At 45.9% G+C, this 27878-nt stretch overlaps 1 protein-coding gene across 5 annotated transcripts; it reads left to right on the forward strand.

Annotated features, from left to right (window-relative positions):
• The first annotated feature begins 229 nt into the window (after window positions 1–229).
• MFSD6 (major facilitator superfamily domain containing 6) lies at window positions 230–27619 on the forward strand. Of its 5 annotated transcripts, none has more exons than XM_075430961.1 (8): window positions 588–695; window positions 7917–9495; window positions 14954–15051; window positions 20016–20177; window positions 20767–20865; window positions 22980–23260; window positions 25306–25357; window positions 25578–25671. In XM_075430961.1, the coding sequence occupies exons 2-8, from the start codon at window positions 7970–7972 to the stop codon at window positions 25586–25588; spliced, it is 2229 nt and encodes a 742-aa protein (XP_075287076.1). In that variant the 5' UTR covers window positions 588–695; window positions 7917–7969; the 3' UTR covers window positions 25589–25671. The 5 variants fall into 5 exon arrangements, with proteins under 5 accessions (XP_075287075.1, XP_075287076.1, XP_075287077.1 ...); XM_075430962.1 differs by having other exon boundaries at window positions 25339–25357; XM_075430963.1 differs by having other exon boundaries at window positions 25334–25357; window positions 25578–25617.
• The last annotated feature ends 259 nt before the right edge of the window (window positions 27620–27878 follow it).

Here is a 27878-nt window from a genome sequence, read left to right on the forward strand (position 1 = left end):
TCCTCCCTCAGAAAGAGCTTCCTAAGAAGCAGCACAAATACGGAAGATGCCGGTAGTGACGCATCTGCCCTGGGGCACCCCCGGCAATGTGGTCTGCAGTCCGCGAGGGGTGGCCGGTGGAGTCCCCTGGCTTCATGGACCCTGCCTGGACCACGGCCCAGCTCTCGCGTGCAGGACGCCATCGCCTGAGCCGCGTCCGCAGGCGACTGCGGTCGGGGACTGATGAGCACCCCGGCTTTTCGCAGCCTTCATCGTTCCCCTGTGGCTTCGCACCTCTGACCTTCGTCGCTCGGGCAGTTCTCGTCCCTGCCTCGGCTCCTCATTACTGCGGGGCCGGGCAGGGGAAGCTCGCGTCGTTCTTTGCAGCACTGAGGGGATTTCATTTGCACGCCCGCAAACGGCGCTGCCGAAGGGGTGATACCGGCGGCCGCGGGAGGCGGCCCCAGGTCGCGGTTTCGATCCTTCCCGCCGAGCAGGAAGCGCTGCCGCAGGTGAGCCCGGCCCGGCCCGGCCCGGCCCGGCTGGCACCGGGGCGGGGGGCGGAGGCGGAGGCGGGGGGCGGCTCCCTCCCCTCAGCGCGGCGGCGCGGCCCGGCCCGGCCCGGGGAGGGGTGAGGGTGCGCGGAGCCGCCGCGGCGGGAGGGAGGGGGCTGCGATGGTGCCGGCTGCCCCCCCCCGGAGCCGCCCCCGGGCGAGGTGAGTCAGCGCCGTGCGCGGGCCCGGCCGCGGGTCCCCCACCCCCCCGGGGGTCGCTGAGGCCGCTCCGGGCCCGGGCCCGGTCCCCGCGGCCGCTCCCCGCTCGGAGGTGTTCCCGCTGCCTGGGCCGCGCCGCCGGGCCCCGCTCCCCCCCGCTGCCGGCCGGTTGCCGAGCCCCCGGACCCTGAACGTGGCCTTGCTTCGGGCGAGCGGGGCTCGGAGGCGGGCGGAGGGAGGGGTGCGGGGGGTGTGCGGTTAGCCGGAGCGGGAGGCCCGCGTCTGGCAGCGGCTCGGCTCCTTTGGGCGCTGTGCTGATGGAGAACGCGGTGCTGGGGAGCGGTAAGCCTGGAGGCTGGGGGGGAGCGAGTGGCTGGCTGGATGCGACACCGAGCTGTTACAGCCGAAACTCCCCGAGACGGTGTTACGTTGCTGAGATATTTGGGGTCTTCTCTTCTGTATTTGATAAAGGAAAAAGGTTGTAAAATGCTGGTTTTCCAGCGTGGGTTTTTTTTATTTGTTTCCCTGGATATAATAGCAACATTTATTTTATTGCTTGTGTTCTCTGAAGACCCGCTGGGGAACAGGGGAAAACAAACCAGTCCTCTTTTGAAGGATGGTGTTTGTGATCGCAGCCATAAACCCAGCAAAAATCCAAAGCGGGTTTTTAAAAAAAAAATATCTATATATATCCAAGCAGGTGGAGCGAGAGCACGAGAGCAAAAGCTGGTGATGTGAGGAAGCTGCGGGCGGCCGCGGATGTAACTAGTGCCAGGGCACGACCTAAACGTGCCCTAAAATCCGTCTTCGGCTGCAGCGCGGTGGGCCGGAGTTCACAGCGCGGCGCGGGAGAGCCTGGGCCGGTGGCAGGGCTGCCGGCCGGGGCCGCAGTTGAAGGCACGCCGGTTATTTACCGTCGTTAATGAAGTGTAAACCTTGGCGGCGCAGAGGTGTCATTGGTAAATTAAAAAGTGGTTAAAAAATTGGAGTCTAATACTGACTAAAAATAAAACCCCAGAGTCTGCTAGAACATCTTACTTTGCACATAGTAAAGAGAAAACAGGATTGGAGCGCAGAAGTCCTAAGATGCGAGTTTCGTGGTTTTTCTGTGATAGATGAGGATCTGATAGTGTTCGTGTCGCCTTTAATATTAATACTAGCACTGTTGTATCAACTTAGCAACCTCAGACCTGTTACAAAGTGCATTAAACCTGTTATAAACCTGATCTTGACGTGTTTCAGACGTACCGTAGTCTCGCGATGTAACTGACTGCAAGTGTCCAAGTACGTGGGGTTTTATATGCGTGTTGAATGAAGTAGGAAAACCTAGACCAAGACATGAAGTAAGTGCACACCAAGCAACACAAAATAAACCCATTTGGAGAGTGAAGTGTTTTAGAACAAGGTGCTTTTGCTTCATGGACACCCTAATTATTGCGGTTAACGCTGAAATGTTAACATCTCTCTTCGGACTTGAAACAAGTATGTTTCCCAGCACCGAGTTAGTTCACTAAATGTGACTTATTCCTGATTTTATAAATCCTGCTGGGGCCTCTTGGGACACCTGCTTACCTCGGGAGAGCAGGGGATGGCGATGTGGGGCCGGTGGGTCAGCCTGCCCCGAGTTGCTCTGCACGGCGTGGCAGGGGACAGCCCGGAGGTTGGCCTGCCCGGGAGAGGCTTGGGAACGCAAGAGATGAGGAAGTCTGTGCGTTCCTCTGTCATCCTGTCGGTTGTTTGCGTAACGTTCTCCTCCTCCTCCTTGGCACGGACGCAGGCGACGGCACCAGGCCGTTCCTTGGGGCTGAAACTTCCTTGGAAGTGGAAAACATGGTCTGTTTTTCACGTTTGTTACAGCGATGCCTTGTAGGCCCGCTGGATGCGGGGCTCGGTTCTGCGCAGATCCCGCAGCGGAAAGCCTTCGATCCGAAGGTTTTGTGGTTTAGATCGGCGGGGCGAGGGGAACCGAGGAGGTGGTGGTGATGGGCGCGCTCCTCGCGGCAGTTCCGCCAGCCGGGCCATGGGCGAGGCGAGCTTTCTCGGGGAGGCGGGTAGTTTGGCAGCCTGCTTCTCTAGCACAGACCTCTTCTCAATCAATAACAATTAGTGACTTAAAAAAATGTTTACTCAAGAAATGTGTTTTCTATTAGCTGATTTAAAAATAGTTGTATGTAAACTTCATGTGGAATTTGACGGGTTTGCTATGAAGTGAGTTTGCTAGTCCGTGAAAGTCTGAAGGGGGTGGAGTAAGATGTGATGCCATCTTGGCTGGCTTTGGTTTATCCACACGATGCAAACAGCAAACCAGTCTGCTCCGTTCTTACAGCTGCGTGTTGCTCGAGAGCGTAATTAACGATTCCTGTTTGGAGGCTCTACTCCTAGAGTATGTTTTCTCAGGCATTGTGAATATAAATCTTCTACAGTGATTTTGCTCGGCGTTGAACGGGTTCAGCTACAGCTGATCATTTGCACTGTCTGCTGGTGAACTGTCCTGTGGGGTTTTTTTGTTTGGGTTTTTTGGGGTTTTTTTTTACATTCAGTATACATCCAAACCTGGATTTTGAGGCTCTGCTTTCGGAGTCTTAATTACACTTTAATTCTCAAAGCCTAGTGCATGGAATATTTATATTGAATTAAACTTTATTTAAAAACAGCAGTACTTCTTCACACCAAGTCTAAATTTCTGCTGGTCTGCAAGTGGAGTTTTAATGCCTTGTGCCGTGATATTTTCCCTGAGAGGTTTAGGGATTTGCTACCCCGGTCTGATCTGTTGATTGGCTTTCTTTTTTTTCCTGAGATACAGTGCAATGCAGGTGTTTTGGGGTGTTTTTTTTGTTTTGTTTTCCTTGAGGTTTTGGGCGTGACTCCAAGGGGAGAGCTGAGTTTTTAGTATATTATTATTTTCCTTATTATCATTTTCCTTTGTGTAATAGGGAACTTCTTGTAATGTCAGGTTGTCTTGACTAGATTAGCTTTTTATCCTTTCTGATCTTGAAATCCCCTTAATTATTTGGTGAGCCAGAGTAAATGGGGATTGATTTGAGACATAGAAAAGACGAGAATGCCAAGAAGATACTTAACTAAATGCAGAATACCCATATTTGCCTCTTTCCACCTACCTGCCACAGACCCTCGTTACGGCCATTAAAGTGACCGCCGCATTGTCATCACGGGATTCCTTGGGACAAGTGGTTTTTCCTCTGATCCTCAGATAGTTGCTCAAAGGTACAAGTCCGCGGGGAAGCTGCTGCAGCTGTTTGCAGAAGATGGCTGGATGAAAGACGTGCCGTAGATGTATGGGTTTGGAAGGGAGTTTTGACGTGGTGGCGGAAGAGGTACAAACCAGGCGGCAGCAATCTGTATCGGGAAACTTAGAAAAAATAACGGAGTCTAGCACTTAGGTAAAAAAAATCCTATCTGTGCAAAGCCTGAAGGAAGAGTAGTCTTGTGGTTAAGAAGTCTGTCCTTTGTATTGGAAAATAAGTGTGTGCGCTTGCGCAGACCCAGGCTGAGAGCACGAGTGGCTGCATCTTGCAGAAGAATCCCCGCTCGGAGAAAGCCGGGTCGGCCGCAAGCTTCCTGTGCAGCCGTGCGCGAGGGGCGGCCGGGCCCTGGGCCGGCGCGGGAGCGGCGTCGGCTGGGGGAAGCGGGCAGCGCCGGTGGTACCGAAGCCTCCTCCCAGTCAGGGCGTGATGCGATGATGAGGGAACAATGACACGGTTCCCTGTTCCGAGGTCTGTGGTGGTTCGGGAACATAAACCTGTGGGAGGACGAAGGCTTGTCTGGCGGAGGACGGCGGTGCTTTCTCATGATGTACATCCGCTTGCTGTGCGGGGCTCGCTCAAGGTCTTCGCAGAGTTAGTGTTCACGCTGGAACTTACATTCGCGCTGAAATTCGTTCTGTTTGCTCTCTGAACCTTTCTTCCTCGCTCCTGGTCTCTGTTGTTCGTTCTAAGCTTGCCGGTGGTGCTGTCTTCTGCCCTCCTGCTGTCTTGTGGGTCAGAAAAAGGCTTTGCAAAGTGAAGATACAGTACTTGAAGGCCATGGTTAAAATCACCAGAGGATAGCTAGCTGCTTCTCGGTTAAAAGGATGTTGGTTTTCCGTCTGTTTGATTTGCTGCACACTCGGTCCCTGACTGGCATGGGGGTTTTTTTTGTCAGTAGAAGGAAAGCCCCGTAGATTATTAAGGTTTTTGTAGATTTTTTTCAGTAACAATACCACTTTGCTGGTTTTCTCCTGAATCTTCAGTCATGTATTTTTAGAATTTAAAAAATTGCTAAATAAGATCGCTTTCAAAAACCTGACTCCTAAACAAACTGGTGATCAAAACATTAAAGAATGCCATATGGCTCCTACCAGTCTCGATGCTGTTAGATTTCTGAAGAGGATATTCCGTGTTATTAATAATATTCAATGAAATACTCTCAGAGTGGGGAAATATTTACTGAAATTACTATGAAATACACTTTTCATAGTGTCCTTACCCGAGATGTTCCAGCCAAAATACCAGGAGTGTATCCTTTGGGTTTATCCTTGCACACAGCGGGTTAGAGGAAGATGGGTGCTGGGCCAGATGAAAGTTATGGAGGGGGGAAGAAGATGCAGTAACAGAAGCGTTTAAAGATTAGCAGTCTAACAATTTTTAATATACCCACTATTCATACAACATACAAAATTGAAGTCCTATTCCAATAGAAAAGGGAAACTGAATGAAGATCAAATACTAACTGCTCTAAAAGCCTTCAGGATAAGTCGTACGAAATCAGATGGTTCAGAGCTCATATATAGGGGTAAGGAATATGGCTGCGTTGTTTAAATCAGGATAGATGATTTCAATTCATACTTCCAAAGAATATCCGAGTAGTTAAAATGGGGACAGGGGAGGGAGTTTATCCTTAAGCATTTAGTGCTCTAAAGCTCTGATACAGCTAGTAAGCAAGTTGCTTACAAGTTACGTACGGGGAGTGGTAGGGCACATGAACACCACTGAAACCTCAGTTACGTCCCCTTGACATAAGCGAGGCCCTGCACGGGTTCTGGAGTCTGTGTTGTCAAAGCACGGCAAGGCGTAAAGGAAATAAAAGCACAGATGATGGCTGATCTGATTTACTCATTAGAAGGACTTATTTTATGGATATAAAAGCCAGAAATGGACAAATATATGAGCAAATAACCCACAGTCCTTCCAGCTGTCAGGTGGAAGTGGCTGGCTGAACCGAAAATTGCAGGAGCTAACTCGACAGCTGCTGTGTTTTGGTTCTTGTGGCTTTTGGTGGTAGCAGGTAAGAGCAAGAAAATGTGTTTTCACATTTGACTGTTCTAACAACTTAATTGGGATTTTTTCTCATCTTTTCTCATCTCGTCTTTTGACACTTGAAATTCTTTTTTTTTTTTAAATGGATTGTCTCTTCTTCAGAAACTAGAGAAAAAAGCAGTCGGTTTGTATGTGCTCTCATGGTTTTGATCACCTTCTGACCTTGAATACATAAATATTTTAATGCAACCTTTTCTCCCCAAGGGAAACCAGAGGTTCTCGTAGATAGTATCCCATAGAAATGGCATTTAAAAGTCACACAAACCTCGTGAGCGTTTGGGATTTTAATGATGGTAGTTTTAGACTTTTCTGTCAGTGAGCTGGGGAAGGTTTAAATTATTTTAATGGACTTTTGCTTTTAGAAGTATCTCCGGCTTGTGCTGTCACCTGGTATTTATATGTTGGATCAGTAAGAAGCAGTCAGTTTAACCTGCTTGTGAATGTTAGAGTCTCTTTTCTGTTTAAGAGCCTTGCATCAGTTTGCAAATCCGTTGTCAGTATTGATCTAAATTCTGAGTGATAATTAAATAATTTGAAGGCACTGGATATATCCATTCATGACTAATTTTAAGGGGACAATACTGTGCTTTCAGTTGAGTTTTGAAAGATGGTGATTTCCCTGGAGCTCTTCTAGTGGGAATAAAGCACAGACTTGCAAAAAATACTTCAAATTCCTAGAGGAGATATTCCCGATCAGAAGTTGAGTGCTCTTCTGGAATAAAACGCTCTTTTCAAATATTGGTCCTTGAAAAGGTTCCTGTGTGGTAGTAACTCTAATCCAACCAGCAGAAGGATGACAAAACCAAAATATATTAAATGTTGAACTTTCTCATAATGAACATGAGCTTATCTTCCTAGGTTAAATTTACAGATATTAATATAGCAAATATAGTTGCCTAATATAATGATTTAGTGCTGGTAGCCTGCTGGCAGAAGTTTTGGGGTATTTTTTTATTCCTTGAAAGGAAAGCTTTTGTTAGCTAGCCTAGCTCATTAGAATGGTTTGTTGTTTTTGACTGTGAAAACTGGTTGGTCAAGTCACAGTCTTAAGTAGCGGTGAATTTAGTTTTAAGTGTCGCTTGTCAGCTTTGCAGCCTTTTACTTCTGCAGAGGTTAAGTGTGGGCAGCTGCAGTGCAGTTATCTCCCAATCCACGTTTGTTCAGTTTCAGAATTTGACTTGAAGAGATCATTGTAAGGCCTGTACTTACTTTCTGTCCCCGTGTTTCTTTTCTCTCAGGTCTTCGATGCCTTTGAGGTTGTCATCCTAATTTTGAGTGTCCCCTGTTTTAAGCTTAAAGCCCCATCCTAGTTCCCACCTCTTACCGTTCAGCTTAGAAGCTCAAGCCTCCCACCAATTTCTGCTGTGGTTGTGGAGTGCTTAGAAAATCATGTTTCAAGAGGAGACTGACGAATCTTTTGAAGGCCATCACGAGGCTTCGGATAACAATTTGTTTTTGTAATTAAAAAACCTGGATGTATATGTGGCTGCGTTATTTAATTATGAAATCATGGCTGTCCTTCGGTATAGTAGGGAATACTGGAAATAAAGCAGTTAGCCTTGGGGGAGAAAAGACAACTTGAAAGAAGAGACTTGCAAACGCTAGCACTTAATTGCCACAGTAACTCTGAATACATAAATTATTCTCTGCCCTAAACATGAGAGATATTTTACTGCACAACATTAAAGCTGCTGTTGGGACAACTTCACAGAATTGGTCATAAAACACATTTTTATTGATGCTACCGTGTACCGCTAGTCTAGACAAGTGGCCTTCCCCACGCTGATACTGCGTCTGTCGCTCAGGAATGTCACTTATAAAGAAGCAGCTGGCTTTGTCCTCGATGTCTGGCATGGCAGGTCTGTTGCGGTGTGGTACCTTAACCGTGTTACGTTTTATTTGTTCGCAGGGTAGGCCTGGTTCCTTGAGAGTGCACCAGATCCTGGATGCTTGTGGTAAACCATGGCAGCCGATGATAAGGTTGCCATTTTAACCGACGATGAAGAAGAACTGAAGAGAAAGTACGTGCTCGCTGATCCTTTTAATGGCATTTCCAAGGACCAAGACTTGCCGCCCCATAATGAATCCCCTTCGACAGAGACGACCACTGTCCCGGATGAAGAGCTGGATTGGTTAGAAAAGCACTGCATCAAAATAAACAACGATCTTCTGATCTCAAAGGTCTTCTATTTTTTCTTCTATTCTGCATATGGCTCGCTCTACCCCTTGCTGCCTGTGTATTACAAGCAGCTGGGTATGTCACCCAGTCAGAGTGGACTTCTGGTGGGCATCAGATACTTCATTGAGTTTTGCAGTGCTCCCTTCTGGGGCGTGGTGGCAGATCGCTTCAAGAAAGGGAAGATCGTCCTCCTCTTTTCGCTGTTATGCTGGGTTTTATTTAACCTGGGGATTGGATTTGTCAGACCAGCCACCTTAAGGTGCGTACCAAAGGGCCTTCCACCGGCACGTCCCACCAACGCAAGCAGCCCTTTAACGACAGTTTTGCAAAACACCTCCATGTCTTCTCCGCTCACCCCGAAAGTTCGTGGGAAGAGAGACCTGCTCACTTCCAGTCCGGTCACTTTGGAAGCAACGGGGACAGCTAATCCTGAAATGACATTCCTGTTACCTACGCGGAGCAGCGATGTGGAGTTTCTCTTGGAAAACAGTACCCGTTTGATCTTGAAAAACACCACCTCCAGCCCAGTCTCACCAGGGAACGCGACTCTGAGTCCCACCCCAGCTGCCGTCAACACAAAGCTGATCCCCTCGGACCAAGCTGTGCTCGTTTACGATCAACAAGAAGTGGAAGCCATCTTTCTGCTCATTCTGCTGGTTGTCATAACAGGAGAATTTTTCAGCGCTTCCTCCGTTACCATTGTGGACACCATAACTCTGCAGTACCTCGGCAAACACCGGGACCGGTACGGACTGCAGCGTATGTGGGGGTCTCTGGGCTGGGGGCTGGCCATGCTCTCCGTGGGAATCGGCATTGACTATACCCATACAGAAGTCAGCATTGAGGGTCAAGGATGTAAAGCTCCCGAGTACAAGAACTACCGGATAGTCTTCATTGTTTTTGGTGTTCTGATGACGATGGCATTAATGGTGGCCACCCAGTTCCGATTTCATTACGCGCACTTCAAGCAAGACGAAAATAAGAGAAAAGAGGTAGAAATCTCACAAGTGGACAGAAGTACCTCCAACGAATCCTCCGATAACACTCCCACCAGTACGAGCCAGTCGCAGTCTTTCAGTTTTTGGGACCTGATCAAGCTGCTGTGTAGTATCCAGTACGGCTCGGTGCTCTTCGTGGCCTGGTTCATGGGGTTCGGATATGGCTTTGTGTTCACCTTTCTTTACTGGCACTTGGAAGACCTGAACGGCACCACCACCCTCTTCGGAGTTTGTTCCGTGCTCAGTCACGTGTCCGAGCTGACTGCCTACTTCTTCAGCCACAAATTGATTGAACTGGTGGGTCACATCAGGTGAGATGTCAGTAATCATTAAAGAGCTATACCAAAAATGTTGAATTTCAGGCTTAGCCTAGTGTTAAAAAACATTTGAAATTCAAGCTAATCCTTTCATTTTAAAATTCCTAGTCCTGCTCAGTTATGTAGCTTGCGTGATGGAGATTTTTGTTATTAATTTAGGAGTTGAAAATGCTCTGAAATGCTTCCTTTGCATTAGAGTTGCATGTTAGTACGTGCGTTACGCCTGGCACCGTAACCTTTTGCAGGCGGTTCCAGAAGACGCCCTGGTTCACTGATGCAAAGCTCTGTTAGAAATCTTTACAAATTGCCACCCACTCAAGGATTGTCTGTTTTGACATATAAATACCACGAATTTTACAATTTTTTTCCCGTGAGTAGCAGCGTTCTGGAAGCCTCCAGCTTTCGGCCGCTTCTCCTTGCGAGGCAGCGCTTTGCCCCCCCGGCAGCCTGGGAAGGCATCACTTGCACGCTGCGAGGGGAGGAGGATGAGGTGGAGAGGCGAGGGGAGCACCTCCTGTGCACATGCCCTCGTAACCAGACCCTGGGTGTTGGCAGAATGAGGTCGCAGCCCGGCGGTGTCGCTTACCGGTTCAGTTCCGTGCTCTCTTCCTTCGGTTGCTGCTGAGGTGAGGTGGCCGTGCAGGGCTTCTGTTGTGTTGGCCTTGTGCGAGCGAAACCGATTCCTTCCAGCACGTTAGTGAGCACCGTTTGCCTCTAAATTCACAGCTGGCTTAATTTCTGCAATTTTTTTATCCCTTCCCTCTTCTTTAAAAAAGCTCAGGGGTGGAAAGATAAGGGGGAATCCAGGTTAATTACATTGTAAAGGTTTTTTTTTTAATATATATGTATTTACTCAGGTACTCTGTGCCAGTGAGCACAGCTCTGTGTGCTCTTAGCATCACGTCTTTTCCAAATGCCCCGTTGATGATCATACAGTCATTGAGATGGACGTGTGTTTTAAGCTGTCTGCACTGTTCTTTTTGTGCATGCTGTTCTGTGGTTTTGCTCCTGGGTTTTTGTCTTGCTTTTATTGGGATGAGTTTTTTGATTCGTTTGACCTCTGCTAAAAATGTGTGAGATGTTTAGCATGGTAATTTGAGAGACTACTTAAAAGATGGGGTTTTTTCTTCCTTTAAACTGAGGAGGATCTCTTTACTTTGAGTCAGTCTTTTAATCTCTGAATCTGACAATAATTAGTATGAGAAAATCTGACACCCTGCATGCAAAGGCTGGAGGAAGGAGATGATGATGGAGGAGTGGTGAGAACAGATCGCAGTCTTGACAGCTAAAGATAGCTTGGGTATGCTCTTCCAATGTACGTTGTTATAGGGCAGAATTCAGGCTCTGACTTCAGCTGGAGAAAGACTGAAAACCAAAAGAATGGTAGGCTTGTGAAGAAGGTGAAATAGAAGAGGATAGGAGCATTGGCCAGTGAAAAGAAAGATGATGTACAGGATTAACTCATCTTCTTTTTTTCTTTGGACTGTTAAACCTGTGAAGCCAAGATTGGAGCGAGATTAAGTTGTTTAAACACTGGCTCCTGTTTGCAATGAATCAACGTTCTTTGTACCTCCACCTGGGAAACACACATTAGTCATATTTTAATGTTATCTAACGCTTACTTGCATTTAGTCATCACAGTCTGAGATGTCTCCTTCTGGCTGTCTTTCTTGTTGTACTTTTTGAACTTTGTATCATGCATGGTTTGCTCAAGAGGAGGCAAACTTTTTTTTTTTTTTTGAGAGAGGAATGCATAGGAGGTCATAGCTCCTATTCTTTGGTGGTTCTCTGTATGTCTGCTGTCTAATAGTGCAGATATTCATTCTCCCATTAATAAGAATCAATTGCCACCCACCATACCAGACTCTGTATGTCTGCTGTCTAATAGTACAGATATTCATTCTCCCATTAATAAGAATCAATAGCCTCCAACAATATACCCTTCTTGAAACCATCTTAGCCAGAAGCATTTGGGATGAAGTTTTATATGTGTATATATATATTTTTTTTAATAGCTCAGTTTTCCTTGTTTACCATTTTGGCATAAAAGCAGTTAAATGTTTATGGTAATTGTGGTGTAAGGTCCTGCATGAAATAAGATGGAAGTACCCCTTCATCCACAGCTAGCTGTGAGTATTTCACAGGGTATTGCACAGTTAGAGGGAAGGGGACTTGACATCTCTTCTTGGTAAGACCACTTCAGTGCTGAGGTCGGCTCACCTTCCGTTGACTTCTGTCACTAATGTTTTTGGTTTTCTTTAAATTAAGAAGGGTCTTTGCACTCTTTCTGCGGGGCTGTTAGACTCCTAGATGTAGACAGTCTTTCTGCAGTATTTATTTGAACGTTATAATTCAACCTTTCCTTCCTGTTCGAGTTCTTTGAAGAGAGGCACGAGTACCTGAATTGCATGCGCTGTCACAGTAGCAGGAGAAAATGCTATGGACTCTCCTTTGTAGAACTACAAGAAAACAGGCTCTACACCCTGGTTGGCTAGAAGCTCAGTTCTCCTCTTCTAGCCTTGTAAAGCTTTCTACCGTTGTGTGTGTGGGCGTATGAGAGTCTCACAACATTTTGAAGCCTATTCTGTTTTCACAGGCTTTTTTTAACTAATGCTTGAATTATTGTCCAGCGTTTTAAGCATGACCATACTAAATACACGCTGATCAAAATGCCGGATTTCTGACTTTGTTAGCTTTACTGTTCACACACATGCACGCTGCAGGTGCGCCCTATGTTGTACATGCTGCTGGTGTTTCTGAGATTGTACCTTCTGGGGTCGTGTAGATGCGAGGAGGGGTTTTTTTGCCTTGCCTCCTCCAGCCACCTTCTGAGCAATGACAGAGTAGGTTTTCATTTAAAAGTTGAAAGAGTTAAAAAGAATTAAGTCATCAGAAAGTGTGGTGAGGACCATGAGTTCTTTGGGAGGATATTGCGATGGAAAAGCATACAGAACCGGCTGTCAAATATTTAGACAGCATTGTTAAACAGTATCCTGTGTGAAAGCACTCGTAACTGCCACTGGGTTTAGGAGGATGATGTTAAGCTCTGAAAATAACCTCCTACTTAGTGTTAAGCTTGAATGTGTTTGACCACAATTCCAGCATGTGAGTTTTTATAGGAAGAAGAGACTAGTAGTCACGGCTGTAAACAGCTTAGTCTCCTTAACATAAATATGGATTCAGTGCTTTAAATGTTTAACCTGTAAATTGAGGGTGGTGTCTCTGTGAGTACTGCATATAGGGTTCATAAGGAACGGCTGTTTACATGATCCATTTAGTTCTGATAAAGAGCCCAAGTGATTATTATAAATGTATTTTTTAAAAGACTCTCTAAATACACATACGTTCTCGTGTGATGTACCTCTCCAGAAGCAGAATTATAGAAATCTTGATAAACTGTAGTTTACCTAAAACTCTGTATATGTTCTAACAAACTAAAAGGCAGAACCTGACTAATTGCTGCTTTTAAACTCTGAATCCAGATCTTTCCAGAAGTGTGACACGGTGGAAAAGCATGGGTAGCCGAGTGTGTTAGTGATGATAGAAACACTGTGAAGCAGGAGGAGACCTCTTCACATCCCTGGTCTGGCTGTGATGGGGAACAGCCGCTGTGGGAAGAAGGTTCTTGGTCCACAGGTGAAGTTTTTGCCAGATAAAAGTGAAACTAAGCTGGCAAGAACTGGTCCTAAACAGAGAGCTGGGTGCATCTGTACTGCTGATGAGGAAAAACAAGAATGTGGTGAGGTGATGGCTTTGTATTCCCGAGGGTGGGCATCACCCTAGGCCTGACTAGTAGGGGAATGAAGAAGGGAGCCTGCAGAGCTTGTACATTCGCTTACTTTTTGCGGCAGATGTGTCCTAATACACTTCAGAAACACGATTGTACATGAGTTACATTAAGTCGTGGCTATGAAAGGCACTAAATTATTTGTTTGGAACAGAAGGCATTAATTAAAGGGGAAGATGAAATTTATGATGCGTGGAGCCAAGAACAAGTTTGTTCTCTTGATTGTATAATACAAAACTTTTTCATGGCTTCCCATGTTTTCTTGAATGAATGCTTGGGCTTGCGTTGCCCAAAGGCAGTTCAAACCAGCTGTTCATGGACCTTACGTGTAGATACAACACAGCTTGGTCTGATGTGTGTCTGGGGGGGGAAACTTCCCGCAAGCTTACCCAGCTTGTTGAAAGTAAAATATATTGTCTTCTGTAAATCCATGTTGTCATGAGGTGCATAGGTCTGTCTGTATAATTTTGAATGTTTTTTGATATCGCTGACATCATGAAACGATGGTTCTGGGGTTTTAGCTGTCAGCATGTATGTTTGGAGACCTCAGATGTTAACGAGATGCTGCATTTTTATGATTGCCTCTCACTTTAGATTAAGTGGCTATGTACCATTTAATTAAATCTTGGTCTGCTTCTGTAGAATAACAAACTAAAAACCAGCACAAAGAATAACGAGCCCTTTCACAGTGCCTGTGCTTGCACCTTAATTATCAATTGCATTTATTTCACTTGTGCCAAGCCAGGGGTCAACCAAGAAGCCATCTTTGGATGATAAATTATCCTTGTCCCTGAAAAAGTCTCTAAAGGTTGCAGTAGCGTCTTTTCTCAAGCTAAAAATGTGTTTTGAATTAAGTCTTTGTTTCCTAAGAGCCATCTAAAAAGAAGAGAAAGCTAGCTGGATGAGTAAGCACCCCAGAAGTAAGCTACAAACTAAATCTGAAAACTGGAGGGGAAAAGTCATCGGGTTGAATGTGCGATGGGAATTGCACTGCACAAATAGTCCTTGTGCTTCGTTGTTTAAAAACTGTTGTGAGAGCTTTTTTCTCTGCGTTCTGAGATGCAGCATCTGCTGCTTTTCAGCAGGATGGTTAAGTTTTATCCTGAGGCATGTTGTTATAAACCATATTGCTTCTGTGGGATGTGTTTTTAGAGTAGTTCTGAGCAGTTTGCAGATATTGGGACTATAAACTTACATTAATTGAGGTAAAATTAATTCATCTAATACAAACCTGCACCAGGCTTACATTAAAAGGGAAGCATGAATCTCTGAACGAAGAGAAGATTGTTTGGAAGGGATGTTGATCGTGCTGGGAAATGGTCGCTCAGAAATACAACCCTGTGTAGAGTGTGGCATGGAACCACAGAGCTTGGTTAGAAGCTCAGTGGATCTGCTGTCCCTGTGGATTTTGTTTTTTCCCATTAGGATTTTGAAGAGAGTCTTATCTTCAGCCTTGGTTTGAGTGAGTGTTTGGAGCGGGCAGGAGGAGAGCTGGTGTTTGGGTGCAGGACTTGGAGTGTGGTTTGTGTTGAGGAACTACTTCAGGCTGGCGCGCTGTTTGTACGCGTGATTGCTGAAGCAGTGAGGTACAGTGAGGTGCAGCGTAACTTACCAAGAAAGGAAAGTGCCAACTGCCCTGACGTTTCTTTTCCTTGCTTCCTGCAGAGTGCTTTATATTGGTCTTGCCTGTAACACAGCTCGATACATTTACATCTCGTATCTGGAAAACGCCTGGACTGTTCTTCCGATGGAAGTACTGCAAGGTAAGACCGTGCAGTCCTGCCCTTCCCGTGTAAGATCGGGCGCTTACATTTATCTTCTTTTCAGGCAGACTGCGATGAAGTAAAAACCTGGTATTTCTTTATTCCTTTGACCACGAATATCCCAGAATACCCAGGTTCATAAACCATAACTGTTTATCTTGGGAAATATTTGACGTCAGAAAGGGTGGGTTTGCTTTTGATTGTGCACAGTTCTGTGTTTATTCAAGCAGAACTCTGCGAGACCAACACGCCCTGTAACTAAACAAAGAGGCAGAAGCTGGGTGCTCCCCTACTGCAAGTCCTGTCTGGTGGCAGATGTGAGCCGCATGAAATGCAAAAGGTCGTGGTTCTTGAAAGGATGCCATAAACAAAAAAAGGAACATAGTCGGGGTCATTCTGTCTCTGTTAAATTATTTTGTAGTTTTTCGGTGGTATCATTCGATCAATAACTTCAGACTACAGATTTTTTTTTTTTATAGCTAGAGAGGAATTTCTTTCAATAGCTTTGTCTATGCTAGTAGAGCTTCTTTAAGATACTTGCCCTTTAATTTAATTAGAAGGAGAGAGGCGTGGTCTGTGAAGAGTAATTTGAGTCCTATATTCAAGTGGTGGTGTCAAAGAAGTCTGTAAGACCTTCATTGCAATGTTAAAGTATAAATTGTTCTAACTTACTTTATTTTTTTGGTTTTGTAGTGGGTACCACTTCTCAAAACCAGGAAAAATCTAGACTATTTTACTGTCTGCTTCTTCAGTATTTGATGAATATTGAAGTATTTGGGTTTGTAAACTTGCAAGAGAATGGTTATTTTAAATGCAGAAAATGTTTTCCTTGCCTTTAAAAGTAATTGTACCATCTCTGTTAAAGCCGGTGTTTTGGCTTTATACAATACTACTTACAAAAATTTCCACGGGTCATACTTGGAAGTTTTATTCTTCTGTGTGCAGCATAGCTTGAATTCGCATTAGCTTTTTCTACTATATTTACGGAAATCTTTGTAAGGTAGATTTTAACTTCAGTTATAAAATGCCATTGGAGAGGATCATTGTGTAGATCTCCACATATACGTAGAAAGAAATCTGTTTCTGTCCTGGCTGCCTCCCTCTCTACTAACAAAACCAGTTTATTGTATTGAAACTGCCACAACAGCAAGCTTCTGAATTTTTTTATTAGAAAAAACCCACAAACCACAACTATTGGAATTGATATTTCATCATTCATACCAAGTGCTAAAATAGGAAAATGTCAGAAAGAACCTGAAGAATGCATGCGTGTTATACTTGCCTGCTTAAACATCTGGGGGGAACAAACAGAGAATACAGAGCTTTGGATATTACCTTCTAGGTAATCCTGCTTTAAAGACTCCCCAACTCAAAATGCAGGAAAAAGACCTCGAGTCTCAACCGTGCAGCCGTGTGTGCCCAGAGGCATTCTACAGTCAGGGCTGAGAAAGAAGTTTCTTTTGCTTTGAATCTTGTTTTTATCCTGCTGAAATTTCAGTATGAATTGCTTAATACGTAGGTTTGCTTTTACAGCAGGGCTGCGAGGGAGCCGTTTGGGTGGGTTTTTTGGTGCGGTGTCATCTTGAGTCATCGAGATTTAAAGAAACGAAGGACCTTCAAAATAATACTTTCTTATAAATTCATCTGCCCGACTTTATCTATATCGAGCCACTGCTGAGTCATGTACGCTTGGGTTAATCTTGCTGTTTGCTGTTATTTATAGTCAGCAGATGAGAAAGTGAAAAACAAAGCAAACATGCACACAGACACGACCACCCCCCGCCCCGAAAGCCTCTTCGTGTTCTGCGGGCAGCGTTTAGCCTGCGTCTAACGTGCTTTAGTAGTGTCCCTGAGGCCCGTAGGTATGGTGAATGTGTGTCCAGTTCCTGCCGCTGCCTTGGCTAAGTTCCAGTGATCTCGGTCAGTTTTGCTGAATGGAAGATCAAGTTTATCTTCTTAGAAGTACTGTTGACATTTTTATGCCCCCCGTTATTCTTTTGCCCTCCTCGCTCTCGCTGGCTTTAATCTCTTTTTGACTCATGATTTCTTCTGCGGCAGTTACACAGTCCTGTTTCTCTGGGCTCCCTGTCCTACACCCTGGCTGAGTCTGTCGGTGGGAATATGAGATGACACCTTAATGCAGTTTGGTGAGGTGGAAGCTCTGATTTTTCTGAAGTGAGTTTGCTGGCAGAGGGAGGCAAGAGTTGTATCTGCTTTGCATATTGAAATTTAGAAGTATTTGAAAACAACAGAAGGGTGGATTGTGCAGAGCGTGTGGGTACCATGTGGGACACGTGACGGCATCAAGTTGATAGGTCTTGTAAATCCCTTGGTGAAGTCCTTGTTGTAATTGTACCCAACTCTTCTTCCAGGAAGCTGTCAAATCCTCTGTAAGCTCCGGTTCCATCAGCCGGAGGGGGTTTTAAGGTCAACAGCACTTCCAGCTGACTTGTGTAAAGAATTCCTTTTTCTTTTTAATATGTTTCTGCAATACAGGAAGGATTATCCCCATGTGCTGTGCTGAAGGGCATGGAGAGATTCCTGGGAGATGACTCTGCAGACTGCAGCTATTGATTGTAACAAGAACCGGGCTGTCTTTCGGTCGCTGTCAGCGTAACCGGGATGGGGGGGGCTCTTTTGAGTGCATTGCACTCTCAAAGGAGCAAATGAGGAGATTCAAACTCGTTTCTTAATTCAGAGCTTTGAATCTGTCTGCTGTAATGACTTGCACATGCAATGTGTGAAAATAGGAGCTTAGGCTGACTCTTTAATAACGGAAAATTTCAAGACGTCCTCATAGGCAAGTGCCTGTAGTGTGTGTATAGGTCATCAGCCTGCGAACGCGCGAGCAATCGTCTTCATTTTGCACTTAACAGATGAAGTTTTGACATGCTAGTTAGCTGCAATTTATTGTTCCAAAGCAGTGGTCTGAAGTCTCTGGTAACGGCTATGCTAGCTCACCAGTTTGCAGAACAGGAATTTTCTAAAGCGCAAGGCGATATTCATAACCTGAAAATTAGCTATTTTCACTTGGCAGTTAATCCAGCAAACTCCTAAGCAAGTGCTGTGCTAAGAAGTGACTCCTGCTGATGCTCCAGCAACGCAGCTGTGTCTAGAGAGCAAAAAGCTTGGGTCTTCAACTGGCAATGCTTAGCATATATCTCTCTTGAAATAAATTTGGCTCCCCAAATCTTCAGCTTCTGGTTGATATCCTAAACCTAGGCTATAAGGTAAATGATACTATGTCTGCTAAACGTTATTATTTTGAGCATAACACTAGGGCTGTTAAACTTGTTGGAACCACAGTGCAGATGGTGAAACGGTGCTTACTGGTTTTGGCAAATAATGTCACTATACTTATACCGTGAACAACTTCTTTTGAAGAAAGAATTGTGATTAGCAGTAATCCAGGCCAGACTTCTTGTAGAAGCTGTTGTAAAAACTCTCCCAAATAGTCACTGTTGTATAAATAATTATAATAAAAATCACATTAGTGAAGTACATGTATTAAAAAAAAAAAAAAAAGGGGGGTAAAAAAAAAAAGCCCGTGCCTTTAAAGGTGAGTGAAATAAGCTGGTTTAAAGGTAGGGATTTGTTTTTGGAGGAATGGGGAACACGATGTTCTGTCTGGATTGTCTAGGCAAGGGGAAAGCACCCAAGAACCTGTTGGCTAAGTCGGGCCTTTTGTTTTCAGACCTATACAGTGGTATTGTTCTTCACGGTTCAAATAATTCCTGATGTGCTTTTGATTTGCCTGGCTTTAATACTTGGCTTACTCCTTAACAGGTGATAAAACGGAATGTTTTGCATTAACTGATATCCTTTCTAAAACAAACCCACATTATCTATGTTAATTAGCTTTGCTTTGTAGGCGGGATAGTTCTTGCTGGCTATTTTCAATGCCTATGTGGGTCTGCGTTAAATATAAGTAGATATTCAGTGAGTTTTAAAACTGAGCTTTTTGGATGGAAAACCTGTGAGTTTTAAAGCTGTAAACTGTAAATGGTAAAGTAAAACACATTCGTCCTAACGTGAGCCTTTTATTATTCAACAAGATGATGTACTGTTACCAAAAGCAGCTCTGCAATGTGTAAAGGTGGCCTTTACAAACCCAAAGCTGGAGAAATTTTTGTTTAGACTTGGAATGAAAACGAACTGTGCAGCCTTGTGGGCATCTAACATGTCTGTACCTGAACTGTATCAGTTCCATGCGGTGCTATTTTGCTATTTGTCATTCTACAAGTAAGCAAAATCCGTGTTACTCTGTAAGTATGTTACAAAATCATGTTTTTTCTTGCTCTTATGAGTCGTCAGCCTAAACGCCTAAGTAATTATTGAGTGTCCAGCTGCTCATTAAGAAGTCAAGTGCAGAGGACCGAAACACCTTGACTGAATCATCAGTTGTGCCAATATTTTCTTAAAACCAAGGCAGTAGAGCTTGGGCGTTGGTGAGGTGTGATGACTATTTTTACTACTGCTCCAATAAGCAAAAAAAACCAATATTCCCACTCAGTCTGAGAGCAGAAAAATAGTTCAGACTTATTTATCTTTGGCATACCCTAAGGAGCTTGAGTGCTTTTGCCATCCAGGCCGTTCAGTGCTCAATGCAGCGCGTCTTGGTGTTGAGGAGTTTGCTTCGAGGCGGTTGGTTTTGGGGGGGAGCGAGGAGGGCAGGGGGGGATTAATTCTCACCTCCGAAATGACACGGGTATCTCTGATACTGTTTGGATTGTATGACCTTTGCACTGCCTTCGCCGTGGCGGTGAGGAGACTGCGGAGAGGCACCAGTGCTCCAACTGCCAGCGTCGCATCACCGAAAGCCGATTTGTGCTTCACAGGCGTTTGTCGGTGAAGGGGTTTTGTTGGCTTCCCCCCGGCGCGCGCCAGCTGCTGAGCGCAGTTGCTCTGGTGCTGTGCCAGGACGCTCGGGACCCCGTGCCCCTCGCAACGTTTCGTCTCTCTAGGTGTGACGCACGCGGCTATATGGGCAGCCTGCATTTCGTACCTGAGCGCGGCAGTGCCTCCGGAGCTGAGGACGTCAGCCCAGGGAATCCTGCAAGGGCTCCACCTGGGTCTGGGCAGAGGATGCGGGGCCATGGTCGGAGGGGTTCTGGTCAATTACTTCGGTAAGCAAAAGTGGTACTAAAGAATTTTATTGCATTTATTGAAGTTCTGGCTTTGCTGAACTACCAGCTTTAAACTTATTTATGTTTAAGGTATTGTTATGTTTTAAAGAGCGTCTTTGTGTAAACCCTGGAATCGTAGAACTGCTCAGGCTGGGAGGGACCTCAGGAGATTTCCAGTCCAGGCCCCTGATCAAAGCACAGTCAGCACTGAATTCGGACCAGGTTGCTTATGGCTTTGTCCTGCCAGCATTACAGATTGATTAAATATGCTATGCGTAGGTATTTTGAGTATTGTGTGAGCAAATCTCCAACCTGATCTTTAAGTAGGATGAATGAGTCCTTCGTGAGAGAATAGGTTGATACTATGCAGCCTCTCGATGAACAAGTGAGAATCTAATGACTTGGTTAAAAATCCTTTGCAAAGCCTGTAGAAGAAGTGTTGGGGGAGGAAAATGTAATGAAACAAGCTAACAAGAGTCTGCATGGGACAATACACACCCAAGGAGTGCATAGTGCTGACTCGTCTTCTATTACTTTATTAAGTAAGTAGGTTCTCAATTTGAAAAAAAAAAAAAAAATCTCTTTCCAGGTCCTGCTGCCACATTCAGAGGAATAGGGATGGCTTGCTTAGTGATTCTTCTTCTGTTTGCGCTGATCCAGTGGCTGTTGGTTCTTGATGAAGAAGAAGGTAAGTATTCATGTTACTGAGACCCTACACGATTAGAGCTAGTGGAAAAAGGCATTTCTGAAGCTGCTCCCCGCAGCTTTAGTTTTGTGTGTTTGGTGTCTTCGCTCAGATTTTGACAAAATAGTTTGTTTTCAAATGAGAAGTTTTTTCCTGAGCAGCGATAGAAATTGAGGCGATGTGCTCCTGCTGCAAGAAGGGAAGCGCTGAGTTCTTGGATGTCCGTAGGAGCAAAGCACAATGTATTTTACTACCTGTACGTCCTCTCAGTGCTGGGAATCCCTTAGGCTAGTCCTAACAGCTATAATGGGTCATTTCAGTTGCCTCAGTTCTCTGAGGTCACCTTGACCACGGCGTGCTCTTCTATTCCACCAGTCCCAGCCACCTCTCCCAGAAATTGTAGGGAGGGCTTCAGAGGGCACACAATTCTATAGCTGCCTCCGTTCTGTTCTGGCACCTGAGAAATCTCCCCTCGGGTGGAACTGGAACTTCTCCGTCTCCACTTTAATTGATACAAAGGCTAGCCAGAAAGGAAATACTTAGTGCAAAGTTAAGTATTTAGCATAGGTCTAATTCTTACAAAGACAATAAAACCGTGGCAAATTCTGAAAAGTCCTTAACTTTTGAGCTGCTTTTTACCCAAGTGTTGCTTTCACGTATGAGCTTTGGGAAGGAAATGAAAGTTAGTTTTCTTTAGCTGAAATATTAAACAAATTGTCCTTGGCTGGTTATCAAGTTGCCTGTACTGAAGTGTTCAAATATTGATTTTGCTAGGATTTTCTTCACCTCTATTCAAATGATAGTGGAAAGGTGAAAAGGAATATTTGCTGCTTCAGTTTCCTGTCAACTTTTGGTTAATTACATGTGAACCCACTCTATTTAGTTTGTTTTAGTCTTTGGTTTTCGCTTCATGCACACTACCTATCTTAGAAGTGTGTCTCTTAAGTTTAAGCATGGCAGTAATTGGGTTGCTTTCCACAAGAGCAGTTGGATGAGTAAATCTAAGCATGTGGTCAAGCGTGTGCAGGATTAGTCTCTTAATTTCTTCACTACCAGAGAACATCCAACCATTGCTTAAAATATCCAATGCTATCTAAGAGTCTGTAAACAAAATATGAGGTTATAATTTTGAAAAAAAAGATATGTTTTTAAATCGGTAAAATATTTCTACTCAGAAAAAGTATTTTCTCAAAATTTCTGGAATGTGTTATTTACAGGCTTGTAGAGAACACACAGCCATGACTTAAAATACCCAACAGTTTCTAACAATCTCTTTAATTACTTTTCGTATCTGAATACTCTGGCTCTTGAAGATTGTAAGGCACATTGTGTTGGGTCATGACCATCATTTTATGGCTGAGATTTCAAGACAGTTGTGAAAACTGTTCCACATTATTGGAAGACCTTAGAGGTAGAGGTTTGTTGGGAGGATTTCTTCCATTACCTGAAACTCTGTGACAGTATTTTATCTCCTCCAGCATGTCACTCTAACCTTGTCCTTTTCTCACTGACTACGTAACTCCAGAGTAACTGTGGAGGGATGGTTTCTTAAATAAAAAGAAAATTGGTGAAGATGTCAAGCAACTTCTTTAAGTCAAGTGTGTAGGTTTAGAGATGTTAAGATCAGAAACGGCTGCTCTGGTGATGTAGGCCACGGGACTTCACCGAATGGTTGCTGTTTGAAGCCAGTGTTTAGATGTGAGGACGAGTGGGTTGTAAGAAGCAGGCTTTACGCAGAGAAAGAAGCTTGTTACAGGTCTAAAAGACTTATTTTCAATTTGCATATAATATGAAAGTGACTTCTTTTAAATTTCCACGTAAGCTGAACATACGCGTTTCTAATAGCTAGCTGGGAACAAGCGGACCGCTACGTACCCCTCAGCCCCTCGTGTTCCTGCAGCCCTCTAACACACCTCGCTGTGCTGGCACAGCATCCATGTCGCTTCTCCCGAGCTGGACTGTGGCTGTCCCGCTCCTGGCTGCCTGTGCCAGCGTTCCGCTTTCACTCCCGTGGCAGCCATGTTACGAAAGCAAGAAACGCTTTGTGTTCGTTGCCTGCTTCGCGTTCGTTTCAGCTTGTTGGCTTTTGCCAATGAGTGTTTTGTTTTAAACTGCAGAAAAGACAATGCTGGCAGAAAGGATCCCAGTGCCTTCCAGTCCTGTTCCCATAGCAACCATTGACCTTGTGCAGCAGCAGTCGGAAGACATCATGCCTCGGACTGAGCCCAGACTCCCTCTAAAGAAAACGAAACACCAAGAAGAGCAAGAGGACGTGAACAAGCCTGCCTGGGGCATCAGCTCGTCGCCTTGGGTCACCTTCGCTTATGCTGTCTACCAGATAAAAGAGATGGTTAGACTGTCCAAAACCAGTCCAGCTGCCGAGAATCAGCCTTTGCAGGTAACCTTCTAATGCACAGGAAGTTCTCGCGTATTTGTTGGGCGCTTAGAAACCTTTATAGCTGTGTGAATCTGTTGGTACCTGGCAGGTGTTCTCTGTCAGCTTGGGATAAGTTTGGAGTTGTGAAATGGTGGTCGAAATACTGCATGAAATTAGAGTTGTTTTCTATGTGTAGTATAGCAAGAATAACTATTTCTGCAAGTATTGTCTTCCTGAAGACGAGAGGAGAGGGAGGCGCAGAGAAAGAGACTCTGTTTTACAGGCTTGGATACACTTGAATTCCCTTGAAGTTTACATTTGTTTGCATATTAGTTGGAATCTGCGGGTTACGCATTTTGCAAAATCTAGAAAGTGGTAATTTAACATGAAGATGCACAAGAGTGTAAAATTATTTTATTACTTCCTTGGTCATGCTGTCAAACGTCTACGTTGTTGCAGAAATGGGTGTTCCAGTCAACTACCGATGGCGTGTAGAGCCTTTAATTTCTTTTTTATCTAGAGTTGTACCAGGTAAGAGCCATTCCGTGACGTGAAATGGCGGATTGCTGGTGCTTACTTCACGCCATTTCCATTCTGCCCAGTCTCGCCCCAAAATCCCTTTCAATACCTGTAGCTTCATCCGTGTTTGGGTAGGCTTGGGGCTTGAACTATGCCCCGAAGCTCTGGACATGCCTTCGGCACAAGCTTCCTGCTTCTGCACCCGGCAGGCGTAAACACAGAAAGGCTTTTTCCACAGCTGCTCTCTTTAAAAACGGGTAATGTGGGACACGAGTGTGAGACAGCAGAGCGTGTAGGAATTCCACCTGGTCAGCGACCTCCCGCCTTTCATATTTGTCTTTATTCCTGAGAATATATTTACAGCCATGCCTGCTTTGGGCTGGTTGGGTTTTTTTGTCTGGTTGTGTTTGAACTTCCCCCAAAGAATGTGTTTTTTGTAGTGACGCTGAAGACGCCACTGGGTCTCTGACACCGAAGTAATTTGTCCAGACAATCCACCCCGTTTCCCATCGGGAAATGTCCTCAGGGTCGCGGTTAGTAGAAGCTGCCCCCTTTGACAAAGAGAAACGGGAGAAAAGCCGGCGCGCAGAGCTCACGCGGTGAACGTGTTTTGCGGTTGTGTGGTGTCTGAGAGGGGCTTGTCTGATGCTGCTGGGCACGACCCAGCTGCTGCGCTGCGAACCGCGGAGAGGCCAGAAAGGCGTTGGTGCCCGTCGGCGTCCCCGTGGCGCGGGAGCTCGGTGTTATTCCTCCCTTCCTGTAAAACTACGGGGCCGATTCGAAAGTAGCTCTTGTCGACGCGCTAAAATCCAGCGCGCCCCATTGCGTTATTTTGTTCATCGTCTGTAGGCTCTCCCAAAATCTGTTCTCGCTGATTCAGTGCCCCGAAAGGACAAACCCTCTGCAAAACATTTTGCGTTTTGTGCTCGGTCGTTGATTTTAGGCCGGTGATACTTCAATACCGAAATCAGAAAAAGGCTGCCCAGCGCTCTTATGAAACGCGTCAAATAGCCTCCTGAAAATTAAAACAGATCATTTGGAAGGAGGGTCAGCACACAGAAGATGGAATTGGTGACAAAAACTATTCCTCCTGATTTCATGAAGATTTTGGCTTGATTTTGCTCCTGCTTGCTTATAGCCCTTCAGGCAAAGGGCCGTGCTCGCCCTATTCCCTGTTCTTCAGCGCGAAGCGGATCATCGCAGACAGCGTGTCGTTTTCTGATGCGAAACGTTGTGTTAGAGCGGAGCTTTGCTGTTTCAGCCCTGGGGCACGTAGCTGGAGTCGAAGCGTGCTGTTACGCTCCCGACTCGGGCCCGTCTGGGCAGCAGGGCGGGTGAGCAGTCCCTCAGCGCTGCAGAAGCTCTGCCGTTCGGAAAGGCGGAGCGTGCCGTGGGGAGGGAGGGAGGGAGGGAACTGCTGAGGAAAGCTGCGTTTAAGGAGCATGAAAGAAAAGTTTTTACAGAGTTGTCTGGTCAAAATAACGATCTTGTCTGAACGCTTTGAAGTCCAGTTAACGGTGTTCTTTTTCCCCTTGAAACACAACAAGTTTGTTTTTTGCATGCTTCTTGGGAAAGCGCAGTTAGGAAAAGAGACGGAAGGTAAGCTGCTGTCTGCTTGCTATGAGTGTCATCTGGATTGAAACGTATTCCTTTTGCTTTGCTGCTTTAAGTTTGATGTGTTACGTTGCGGGCATTCGAAGTAAGCGCTTTGTGAATTTCCAGAAGTGCCTGAATGCATCTGGGGTTTGCCACGGGGGACAGATAGCGTCACGAGTGTTTATACTCACTTTTTGCATGCGATCCTTTCCCCTCTCTTCAGAAAATCAGTGAGAATGGCGGTGCTTCATCAGCCAGCCCAGCAAGACAACCCCCAAATCCGACAGATTCTGGGCAGTCCAGAAATTGTTCAGCACCAACACCTACAGCAACATCAGATTCTCAAGCAGACGGCGACCGCATCGCGTCGGCTCCCGGCGCTCAGCCTGCTGCTGCCAGGCCCTGAGATGCGCTCATCTCACCAAATCCAGTGCATGGAATTCCACTTCTCACCTGGGAAACGCCGGAGTAGGAGCTCAAAAGTAGGACTTCCTTCATCTTAACGATCATCGTGTGATGCAGTGCAAGCTTTTAACTACGTAGAGAACATTCATGTGACTACACACAGCAACGTCAGCAGGGGAGCCAAACGCTCGGAATTCTTGAGGGAAGTGAGGTGGCCGGATCTGGCGGTAGGAAGAATTCTTGGCTGCTTTGCTGAGTGAGGCACTGTGAGGTTTTTTTTCAGGCTGTAGAAGGGAGTTCACTCCTTGCTTGTTGAGGCGCAGAGTGTCTGGCTTGGTTGGGTAATCTCCTGCTCTGAATTTGTTCCCAAGACGAAAATAAAAGATTTTTTAGGAGAGAAACTGAGTTTCCCTGCATAGTCCATTAGAAAATATCAGATCAAATAAATGTAGGAGCAGCATGAAACTGTCTCTGTAAAGGTTTCTCAGAAACAGTGTAGCTTTAGCAAGCGTATCTTCATATCGCGGTGATGGATTAAGTAAAACACACACATATTCAAAGAATATGTTTTTGAAACTACCGTGACCTTGTTGGCGGTAGAGGTTTAGTTCTGCAAAGCGAAGATTTTTTTGAACTGGCCTTTTAGTGAAACGAAACGCCCGGAGGAGGGAGGCCTGTGTGGACGTTGACCTCTGCGCTGGCAGCCCTCGGGCTGGGCGCAGGCCGTCTGCGTTCAGGTGGTGTTAGGTTCGAGGTTGTGCTGGGGCCGGAATCTTCGGTCCGGGTTGCACAGCCTGGCATTGAGCAAGGGTCTCGGTGGACACGCTGTCTCTTTGGGGTTTTTATTTCGTCATCTATGTAACGGTTTATTTAATGCAGTGTAGTTGCTGCGGTTATTTATTAAGAGAACAGTAAGCTTTAAGTGCCTGGGGAAGGTGGGGGGTAGGGAGGGATCGCCTAAAAATCTGAACGATTAGGATTACGGGGCAAAGTTGTTGGCGCAGAAATGAAGTAGAGCGAGAGATTCGCAGGAGGAAGCAAGCGCAGCTAAATCGCAGCAGGCTTAGGAAATTACTTTGCCCGATGTCAAGACACTGGAAGACTTTGGGTTACGTTTTGTTACGCTTTTGGATAGGAGCTGCAGCCAGCTCACGGGCTGGCGCGTGGTGAGGATTGCTGCTGGAGGGGAATCCTGGGGCTCGAGGAGGAGTTGGGGGGTCGCAGGGTAGTGGTTTGCTTCTGTTGACGGCCTGTGAACCCGGGAGGTGCTGAGCACTCGGCTCCTGCGGGACCGAGTACTGCTCAGCCCTCCCCGGCGTCGGGCGCGTGCGGCTGCGCAGGGGTCCGGAGGTGGGGGTCCCGCAGCTGTGCCCGCGGTCTGGTGCTACCTGCGACCAACACCGTGGACAGCACAAAGAAACATCGGGCTAGCCACTAGTTACTTTTTTTGCACTTGAACTTAAATGTACTGTACTCACGTTAATCCTCATGGCTTGTCTAAGTGTCCTTTAAAATCAGAAATGTATTTATTGTATGCTTGTGTAACTTGGGGGAGGAGGCAAAGACCGAGCAGGCGACGGGACAGAAGGCTGCCACACATCGTCCGGAGGCAAAGCAACCATTCGCTGCGTCCGTGCTGCACGGTGTTACCTCGCTGGTGCCGCGCGGCACCCGGGCCGGGAGGGCGAGAGCTCCTGCGCTGCGTGTCCACGCCTCCGAATCGCGCATTTGGAATGCCTGCTCTTTTCGAAGCTGTGTAGTCACTCTGTGTTGCGAAGCGGCCGTGTACACCCGGGGTTTGGTATTTGTGAAACTGTAAAAACTGTGGTAAGAAATATAAAATATCCATAATATATTTAACAGTATCAGCCTGAACTGTTATTGTGTTTGCTCATATTACGGTGCCAGCAGCCAGCATCACCTGAACCGAGGACAGTTCAATGACAATGACTTTTTGCTAGGTCCTCTGCCTGGAGGCTGGCGAGCCCGGAGCCCGGGAGCCGCTCTCGCGCAGCGCTAAAGCCCGTTTCACGATAAAGTCTGACTGTGGGCACCGACTCCCTTCCGTGGGGCGAGGGGAACGTGAGGGACGACCGCAAACCGGGCAGGACATCCCGAG

Source organism: Opisthocomus hoazin, chromosome 9 (assembly GCF_030867145.1).
Source record: "Opisthocomus hoazin isolate bOpiHoa1 chromosome 9, bOpiHoa1.hap1, whole genome shotgun sequence".
In the NCBI taxonomy this organism is placed as follows: Eukaryota; Metazoa; Chordata; class Aves; order Opisthocomiformes; family Opisthocomidae; genus Opisthocomus; species Opisthocomus hoazin.